The sequence below is a fragment of the Thermomyces lanuginosus genome, assembly GCF_041956635.1.
Source record: "Thermomyces lanuginosus strain ATCC 200065 unplaced genomic scaffold VTN49scaffold_7, whole genome shotgun sequence".
NCBI classification, from domain to species: Eukaryota; Fungi; Ascomycota; class Eurotiomycetes; order Eurotiales; family Trichocomaceae; genus Thermomyces; species Thermomyces lanuginosus.
Window position 1 is genome coordinate 395,859 of NW_027192341.1, and position 9,813 is coordinate 405,671.

The 9,813-nt window shown below is 49.9% G+C and overlaps 4 protein-coding genes across 4 annotated transcripts; 1 reads left to right on the forward strand and 3 right to left on the reverse strand.

Moving 5' to 3' along the window:
- Window positions 1-710: 710 nt before the first annotated feature.
- On the reverse strand, window positions 711-1,809 carry VTN49DRAFT_7586 (uncharacterized protein; the record flags this gene model as incomplete). Its single annotated transcript, XM_069415871.1, has 4 exons — window positions 711-940; window positions 999-1,159; window positions 1,219-1,476; window positions 1,550-1,809. 4 exons carry the CDS (start codon window positions 1,807-1,809, stop codon window positions 711-713), a joined length of 909 nt encoding a protein of 302 aa, XP_069271947.1.
- Window positions 1,810-2,484: 675 nt separating this feature from the next.
- On the reverse strand, window positions 2,485-3,315 carry VTN49DRAFT_7587 (uncharacterized protein; the record flags this gene model as incomplete). The annotated part of the gene is made up of 2 exons (XM_069415872.1): window positions 2,485-2,775; window positions 2,836-3,315. The coding sequence occupies 2 exons, from the start codon at window positions 3,313-3,315 to the stop codon at window positions 2,485-2,487; spliced, it is 771 nt and encodes a 256-aa protein (XP_069271948.1).
- Window positions 3,316-4,689: 1,374 nt separating this feature from the next.
- VTN49DRAFT_7588 (uncharacterized protein) lies at window positions 4,690-5,495 on the forward strand (the record flags this gene model as incomplete). Its single annotated transcript, XM_069415873.1, has 4 exons — window positions 4,690-4,887; window positions 4,955-5,162; window positions 5,223-5,410; window positions 5,478-5,495. The coding sequence occupies 4 exons, from the start codon at window positions 4,690-4,692 to the stop codon at window positions 5,493-5,495; spliced, it is 612 nt and encodes a 203-aa protein (XP_069271949.1).
- Window positions 5,496-6,014: 519 nt separating this feature from the next.
- Window positions 6,015-6,914, reverse strand: VTN49DRAFT_7589 (uncharacterized protein; the record flags this gene model as incomplete). The annotated part of the gene is made up of 3 exons (XM_069415874.1): window positions 6,015-6,237; window positions 6,315-6,507; window positions 6,869-6,914. The coding sequence occupies 3 exons, from the start codon at window positions 6,912-6,914 to the stop codon at window positions 6,015-6,017; spliced, it is 462 nt and encodes a 153-aa protein (XP_069271950.1).
- Between the last annotated feature and the right edge of the window lie 2,899 nt (window positions 6,915-9,813).

Below are 9,813 nucleotides of genomic sequence, written 5' to 3' on the forward strand. Positions count from 1 at the left end.
TGGCGCTCGATTTTTTGCTTGGTCTCTTCCTCTCGCCGTTGCTCCTCCATGACTGCCCAGTCATGCACCAAACAGTGAAGCACTGAGAGTTGAATGTTTATTAGTATGATAAACCCCTCCAGCGTATTCTGTACAAAACTGGAATAGACACTTTGTTTTCAACGCACAATGTGTCTTCGTGCATAGCTATATGAAATATGAGCACGTCATCCTCTATCTAGCAACTGCAAGGGAGTAGACCATCAGGTCGAGCAGTCCTCTCTGGTTGGAGGTGACAGCCATGCAATGCAACCCCCAACGCCACAACACGTGTCTCCCTTTACAACACATTACCTACGACTTGATCACCTAACCAGTCCGTATGGTGCGGTTAAGGTAACAGCTCTGTCGCTAACTTTTATAGGAAAAAAATCGACACATTTGGCGCTAAAAACGCCACTGAACTCTAAGCTGAAGTGTGGATCCACGCCATATTGGAAAGGGAAAAGTATGCTTATGTAAGCCAAATTTCGGGGATCCACCTTGAAATCGTAACCAGAGTTAACCAGAGTTAACAAGCGTTAGTCGGATTTAAAGAACATGCCCCTAGTTATATACTCTAATCAGGGCCGAAACAGGACGCCAATGTCAATTCAATAGCATAGATCAACTACTACAGACAGCAGATAAAATGCCAAATCAGAAGTAAACCCGAGAAGCAGTTCACGAGTTTAGCAACTAGCGTCGAACTTGATCTTCCGGCTGTCAGTGAACATGCCCCAGTGAGTCTCATCCTTGGCCTCGCCGTTGTCGCCGACACTCGGCGGCTTCCAGGACTCATCAAAGGCCTCAAAATAGAAGACATCGACGCCCCATTTCAGCATGCCGCAGACGGACTCCTTGAAATATCTCTCCGCATTCTTCGTGCCGGCTTTGGCCGCGCCGTAGTCCGAGCCACCATCTACACCAGTCAGCAATGGAACTATTCACATATCTCTATCCGAGAGAAGAAATCATACCGGTCGGCCATCCGGTTTCACCGTTGGCGAATTGGATGTTCTTGGCATTCTCACCAGCAATGTCCTGGATGTGCTGGAGAGCGTTGCCAATGTCATCAAAGTACACCTTGGTAGCGTTCTTCGCCGAGGCGCCCTGCCAGTAGGCGAAGGCATTGGCAAGGCTAGAAGCCAGATATTAGCTTGATACTCCGCCATCTAGACGGAAATGGGGGCCACCTACATGTAGTCCACACCGCCCTTGATAATGGGATCCGCAGTTCCATCGGCAATCTTATTCCAGCTGTCGGCCGTGCCGACGCGGACTTTGGGGAACATCTTCTTCACACGGTTGATCCTGTCGAGAAGTTCCTCGCCGGTGAAGTTGCCACGGTAGAGCGTCTCGGAGCCAACGGTGATCGCATGAATCACGTCCTCGTTTCCAGGAACGCTGGCCTTGAGCGCATTGGTGTCCTTCTGGAAGGATTCCTCAAGATCGGGCCTACAAACATAAGATTCGCTGATCAGCATCCCAGTTCCGCATTCTTCTCCATTACACTCCGAGCACAACACACCAAACACCTAGAACGACCTTGAATCCCTTCGCCTTGGCAGCAGGAATAATGTTCTTCGCAGTATTGCAGTCGCTGGCCGAGTAGGTACGAACCAGCGTCGAGAGACCCTTCAAGACGTCGAAGTCCTTCTCAAAGTCGGCCGTGGACTTGCAGCTTCCGTCGGGATTCTTAACACCGAGAGAAAACCCCAAGGTGCCCTTGGCGGCGACCGCCGCAGGGGCCGCCGCCAAAAAGAGCGGCAGGAGATTCGACACACGCATCGCGCAAAGAATGGAGGGTAACGAACGGCGGGTTGACGCAGTCAGACCAATTTGCCAAAGTAGGATCGCAAACAAACAATAAAAAGAGTGTGAGAGTTACGATAAAGATTTAAAATGAGTGAAATTGCTACAAGAGACACTTAAAGTGTCTATTTAAAGTCTCAGTGACAGAATCAAGGAGAGCAGACACGACGTTATGAAACGCCATGTTTTGTACCGCGGGATTATGTAATCAACGGAGATTGAAATTGGAGACGTGGAATGGAGTGGATCATTCCTGACACACGGATCAGGGGCAGAGGGACCTCATTGGGCCGAGGAAGCCATTTCCGGTTAGATCCCAGCCCGATTAGGGAATGTGGCTTCGTCTGCGCCACAGGGAGAGGCTAGAATGTGGACTGCAATGAGTGCCTCCAACAAAGGCGGCCATCTGCTTGAGCTCAGTGCGCAGTCTGGAACACTGCAGGGGCATTGATAAACTCAATCTGGGATTCCGGAATACTGCTTCTTTTTTAAAGTACATCCCCTAACTAACCTAACCTACTAGCTGTTCGACCCATCAATGAGCTCCCAAGGCGGAAGTTGACATGTCCTCCAGCCAAGCCGAAACATGAACAACATATAAAAAACAGGAATAGAAAACAAAGATCCCAGGAAAGAGCTCTCGAAAAGCATTCAAATCCACTCTTTTCTCGATGGCTCATGGTCCTGCTCAATCTGCCGCTTGACATCAGCTGGCATGATGCGCTTCCCAGTTCTGTCGAAGAACCGGGAGCTGATGTGAACCCACTTGTCCCGCTCAAACTCATTGTGCAGCTTATGGAGAAGGAGGACCTCCGAGAAGGTGATGTCTCCTGTCATGGGAGGTCCGTGCACGGCGTCCGAAGAGTTCATAGGCTCCGTGCCGTCGGGGTAGTTGGGCAGAACATGCCGGATGGTGTGCGGTTCGGACACCTGCTGCTGCGACTTCAACAGTCAGCCCATAGTTTTGTTAACTGACTGTAAGTCTAATTTTGGCAAGCTTACTTGGGAACCCCCCTTGAGTTTGACTTCTTGGCTTGCTTCATTCTTTTCATCACCCGTCACTGCAGCATTGCTGCTTTTCAAATGCTGAATCCGCTGATTGCCCATGGACGGCTGAGCGTTGCGGACACCACCTGGCTTCGGCCCGGCGAGGATGTGGTGATTGGCACCAAGAGTGGAACGATCGGGAGTCTTGCGCGGCATGTTGACGTCAAGACCCTCTGTGGTTGTCCGTGTGCTCTTGTTTGTGAGCATGTTTTGAAGAGGTGGTGTGGTTTTGGCTGCCGTCTGAGGTACGCTGTTTGACTCGGTTGTTGGAGGATGAGATGGAATGGGAGTCAGGTCGGAGTAAATTGGAGATTGCGTGGATGCCTGTTCAATGTCGACACACAAACGAGCCAATAGCGCGGCGGGCCTCTGCACTTCCTCTTCTGAGAAGCGCTTCTCTTCCATGTCCATCAGAGAATGATATCGGCGAAGCATGCTGCTGACGTTCTGCGTTGTCTCCCTTCTGCAGTCATCTCTCTGTTCAATCTTGTCCACTTGCTCTGGAGTGTCCTCAGTGTCGTTGAGTGGCTGAAGGAGCTACCAGTCAAAGTCCATGACGTTCTGCTGAAAAGTGAACGTTTTTCTAGCCGTTTCTTCTGGGCCAGTGTTTTAACAAGGCACCGTGTACTGTGTTTCTGTATTCATGGTCTTATCAGCTCTTCGCTTATGGATGGTTCCATATCCAAGTTGGGGTTTGTGAACCATGAGCGCTTTCTGCCGAACATTGCTACGCGTCTGCTGTTTGAACAACACTCTACTGGCAAAATTACCAGTGCATAGTGGTTTGGTCTTGGTCAACTGGCGCTGGAAGAATGCGTGTGAAAAACCAGGTGCGAATGTCACATCCCACAACAGAAATATATGAAACGCTACGCAACACCATGCTCGCTGATAATCGATTTCTTACCGCATCAGTTCTCTCTGACCACTAGGTGATTGCATGAGACTGACCATCGTGCGTTTGATGATGTAATTTTCGCTGCCGAACATCATGGACCTCTGATTCTTCATTCCCAGTACACATTTGCTGACCATCTCAAGTGCAGATGGGTGATACTGGCGCTCAGAATCGTGCACATGCATGGAAAAGTCTTGACATGCGCCGCCGATAGAAACAATAATTCTTCCACCGCCGGGCTCACTTCTTGCTGCCATGGCTTGGTTCTATATCAGGAATGTTTTTGAGAGAACTACAACACTATCAACGCCACTGCGAACGAGCCTGCAGCTCATCCCGGTTGGTATGAACATATCACTCACGAATTTAACCCGGAATACATAGTTACCCATACAGTGAAAAGACAGAACCCTTGGCTTTCACAAAGCTGAAGTTATCCCAAGAGTTCCTCTGACCGTACTACCCCTTCCAATAATCCCGTCCCCCGGGATCACCCGAAAGGTGGCGCAAGTGAGCCTGACATTCGTAGTCCTCTGTCCGCATGTGGACTGCTGATCTTGGATCGGCAACTGTGGCATCATTACGCGGTTCTTCCTTGAGGTCATGCTTAGTATGTATGGAACACTATAATTCTAGTGGTTATGTGGGACATGAAAGTTTTTCAGAGAATGAGTGAGAGATTTCACTTGAGGAGCGCAGGTCCCTGGGAGCTGAAGGAGCGACCTCGAACAGAAAGAGCAGGGTCCTGCTTAGTCATCACAACTCGACAAGCTGGCCAACTTGTGGTAGTTTACAGCATGTAGAGTAGCCCAACACCACGTCTTCTTTTCGAAAGAGAACCGCAGCCAGCGGTCCCTAATCAAAACCAGGTCGGTCAATTGCAAAAGACCTGTCAAGAGGTTTTTGTCACCATGCGGCTGTTTCTCTCTGCCATCCTGGTCACTATACTGGGATGGATCAGTGTCGTCACTGCACACAACATCCAGCTGCGCGCAAACACTGAAGAATGCTTTTACGAGGTGCTGCACCGAGATGACAAGATGACGGTGACGTTCCAGGTTGCCGATCGGGAGTTTGGTGGGAGTGGGAATCTGGAGATTGACTTCTTCGTACGCACCCATTCTCTCTACGGACGAAGCTCAAAAACTCTGGGAAGCTAACAAACTGGATGGATAGGTCCTCGATCCCTCCAACAACCGCCAGTACTCGAAACAAGCCGTGTCGTCGGATGACTATTCGTTCACCGCGCCCCGTGACGGCCGGTACACGTACTGCTTCAGCAACAAAGGCTGGACGTCGAACTCGAAGGAGGTGTCGTTCAACGTGCATGGGATTGTCTACGTGCCGGAGTCGGAGTTTCAGCGTGATCCGTTGGAAGTAGAGGGTCAGTAATTGCATTCTCTTGGCTCGCAGATTATTGTTGTTGACGTGGTTTTGTGTTCAGTCCGCCGTCTCTCCGAATCCCTCGCCCAAGTCAAAGACGAGCAGCAATACATCATCGTCCGCGAACGAGTCCATCGTAACACCGCCGAAAGCACGAATTCGAGAGTCAAATGGTGGAGTATCTTCCAGTTGGGTGTGGTGTTTGGTACGGGTGTGTTCCAGGTGTGGTGGCTGAAGCGGTTCTTTGAGGTACGAAAATAGACTACCTCCCTGTCCCGTCCTTCTAGCTGCAGAAGATGGGCTGATGGGCTTGCAGGTCAAGCGTGTGGTCTAGATAGATTGGGCACTGTATTTTGCTTGCTTTTTTCTTGTGAGTAATGACTTGAGTACGGACAGTGTAGCGCTCTGGTTGATATCCTGGCATCCACGATGTTTAACTCTTCGTTCATGAATTAGTACAAAACGGCATTATGGTAGCAATGAGGGCCAGTGTTCTAATTTGTCCTTTCAGCAATCGTAACATGTATATTAGATGTGTGGTGCATTATCTGGGTGATATATAAAGCTGATTCTAGGCATGTCGGCGCACTACACATCCTGATAGCCGTGTCCATGAAGATCTTTCCAGGCTACGTGTTGCTTGGATCTGACCTCAAGTCGGGAAGTTACGGAAGCACACCATTTCTAGTGGGGTAGACTAGTTGGTCAGACATGAAATTGAATCCATGGCACTTGGGACGTTCACACTGCGAAACTTCAATTGGTAGATGTTTACCAAAATCTACGAGTACGATCCATACATTGCGGCATCAGTCGTGAAGAGATCCTATGCATGCCATTGGACACTCAGGCTCTACCACACACAAACAGGAAAGCAGCCCAAGGCGAGACTTGTCAAAACACACATAGCATCTCGTGAAAACATCAATCCGAAAGGACCGACCACCACAACCGAACCACCTCCATAATCCCGAACTGGCTGGTTGTCAATGGCGCTGACGGACCGGGTCCATCCAGCGGCAGGACCCTCGGAACCGAAATCAGACGAGCATTGGCGGATATCCGTCAACGAGGGCCTTCAAGCCGTTGATTTAGTGCTATCCCCAAGTTAGTTAATATCTTTTCTTTTTTTTCCAGCCGACATCGAGGCTACGTACGCTGCAAGAGTTGCAGGAGCAGGAGCTGCAGCTTCCAGAGCAGCAGTTGCACTCGCACGGATTCATTTTGACGGTGGTTGATTGAGCACGAGAACTCTCGAGTTTGTAAATTTCGCGGGAGGGGATATCGATGAAGATCGCTTGGGATGGTGTTGATGGAGGGACAGGATCCAGGGGGGAGTTGAGGCCCTATTTATGCCTTTGGTCCCGCGCCGTCGCTTACAACACGTCACGCTGCAAACTGTTTGAGGCAGCGGCCTGTGCTCGTGGAAAAGTTGTCTGATTGGTGATGGGTGATCGGAGGATTCAGGTTCAGCAGCGACAATGGCGATCTGAGCGGCAAGTGCGGTTGAGCGGCGTCGGGTGGGGAGTGGTGTGGTCCTTTGGATTCGGTCGGATGGCTTAATTGCCATATACTAGTTAGGGCACAGGCCTGTCGCGTGAACATTGGCTGTCATTGATGATAGGCCTGGTGGAGGTGAGGGACTTTAGCCCTAAGCCAGTGGCCCTAAACGACTGCGCAAAAGTCTCTCATCTTGTCGATCCGTACTCAGGCTCCGTTGCCGATGCGAACCATCTGTCAGTTTGTAGAACATAATGATGCCAGGAGGGTTGTGAGCATTAAGCCCGAGACCGTAATAATGCGTTGTAAAAAGAAGTGGGATGAGATTCCCCGTACCTACCTGAGCAATCTGGGACCGTCGACGGGGTAGACTACTATAGCGTCGGCATTCCAGTTGCACCACTCAGGCTGCAGCGCAAATCGCGTATCGGAGACTTTTTTTTTTCTTTGTTCTTTTTTTTTTTTTCCCCTCGTGCCGGGAGAAAATTAGTGTGACCGGTACCAGAGTCGAGAGGGTTGGCCATGGGTGGCCTCACCCAATGCCAGGCGAATCAACTTGAATCACGAGGAGCGGGGGGGTCATGGACAGAACGTGAGCAGGATTTTTTTCGCGTAAGAATAAGGAGTATGTTTTTTGCTCCACCCGAGACAAGCGAGCAAAAATTCATGTGCTTTTTTCCCTAGGCTTCCACGAAGCTCCTTCGCTGCCTCAGTCAGTCAACGTCTGTCTGGCGAGGGATGCCCGCAATTCCAGGCATCCCTCAGGAGACAGAACGGGCATTCAGGTCTGCCTCGTAGAGGAGGTCGATGGGCGTCCGGGAATGATGTAAGGCTCAACACTGCGTTCCATTCGCTGGTGTCGGCAGGCCCGATTCGGACCAAAGAGCAGACAGGAGACGTAGAGAAGAGGTTGAGAGTACCTGCAAATATCCCTTGGGGAAGATTCAGGCAATATATATGTGTGTCCTGCCCTGTCCTAAAGATGAATATCTCTTTTGCGTGCAGAGGGATAGGATCACGTCGCGGGGACCTTGGTGGTTAGCAATCGCTCTTGCCATTCTGTCACCCCTGCGAGCGCAGTTATCTTCATCAAAGATTCGTGATATTCTCAATATTGGCCTGTGTTTATCGAATACCTGGCATATAGTGATGAACAGCGATGGTTACATGCGTTTTGCACTCGCAAGACTCTGCAGTTCCTGCCCTATCGCTGCCTGATGAGTGGTGTGAACGCAACTCCGAGTCGCATCGAGTTGGCTGCCAAAAACGCGCGACAGCCATTGTAATTGCGGTCGATGACGATTCTCTTTGAAACTACTGCAGTCAGTTGCGTTGGGCTCAAGAACGTTCGGAGAACTCTACTGACCATGCCACCACGTCCCTGCAAACACGTGGAATCTGAGCGACGGAACGGAATAACTCACTGTCATGGAGATGGAGCCTTTGCGAATATCAGATGCATTCGTCAAGCATAAGGAAAACGCTCGACTTATATGGACGCCCTTCAAGGGTGGAAGACGATGCCAGTGTTTGCCAGGGATGGCAACGTAATTTAGCCCTTGAATCTAACCGACCGACGATTCCAATGAAATAGCCGAGACGTCTAAAGCCTCTTGTCCGCAAATCTCGATCAAAGATAACTTTGGGAGCCCAGCAAATAAACGATGCTCGTGGTCCGGAGCACTAGTTACGTGATATCACGTCAATGCAGTAGTGCCTGCTGCATGGGACCTCACAGGACGACAATCAGCCACCACAGCTCTGGGTGCCATTGCATTACGTCTCCATCAACGGCATGCAACCTGGCTGCAGAGGCAGCTCCCATGTCTCCGAGGGCATAAAATATCACGTGGACATAAGCCCTCAGCTGGCAGTCCTGTTGATTGCAGCGTTTGCTGACAATGAGTTTTTTTGTCGTCTTCAAAAAGAGCAGGTCAGTGGCTGATAGTACTGTAATCCCTTGCTTGATGACGGAATTCCGTCAGATGTTGGCGTCAGATGCAATCTGCGAATTGCCCATGGGAAAATGAAATTTTTGGTCCATTTATAGGAAGGGGTCAGAGTTGCTGCTCATAGCAGTTCCTGCGACTTTTCTTCAGACATTCATCTTGAAAAAAAAAAGTCGTGAATCAGAGTACACTTGTGGCACACAGCAAATAAGAGCCGTCTACTCTCCATCTCTGGAGAGTACGCTGTCGATTCACCTGCAGGGCCGAGTCCGAAGTCCTTGCTATTCGCTGCGGGAAGGAAGGATTCACAAGAAATTCGGCGCTGCTGCCAGAATATAACCTCAAATCCTCTGGGTTTCGATCAGGGATAGCTGGTGAGGGCAGCCAAAGTTCCTGGACTACTTACTCACAAACCTCTCAAACAACTGCTCTACTAGGATTCAAGATTCACGCCCGCATTCAGCAAGCTATCCCTGCATTATCGGGCTCGGCGATGGGAACGAAGAAGAGTAATCGTTACTTGCACAATTGATTCGTGTGTGTTTATGTGTTCGTGAAGATTCAGGACGGACTTATCTCCGCAACTGGGCCCATTGGTGCGCAAACGAAACGCTTGGACTTCTAGTTCACTCTGAAGAGGAGTGTCAGCCACGTGCCAATTGATCTAGGCAACTGTTTTGCTTCTCTAGTACGGTCGGGACGCAGGAAATACTACGGGGTTACAGCTCCCTACACACCTTTCATACAAGCCAGAGTTTCCAGACAGGATTTGAATTGCCAGTTCAATTGACCTGTGTGCTTTGGTTACTGTCCTAAGAGACCCGATCTAAATACACCCTGGCGGAGCTTGTTGGTCTTCGCTGCACAGCTAAGCTCAAAACAACACAAAAATTCCTACTCCAGCACCAAACCACAATAGGAAATCCTCAGCCTAGTTGGCCCTGTTGATGTTGTGATGAATCGCAAACACTACTGAGGTACTTATATCATTGTACTTTTGTTTATGGTACTGCGTTTTTTTCCGTCATTCCTTTGTTCGTTGTTTATTGGTGGTTTGTTTGGTTCGCCTGGTCTATGGGCACCATTCTTTCTCCCATCTACCGTAGCAGTACTTAAGCAGCTAGAAAAGTGCAACTCACAGACTGTGATCCAGTGTGCCCTTCATCTCTATTTGTCATTTACAGGTACCTGGCCAATGTGACC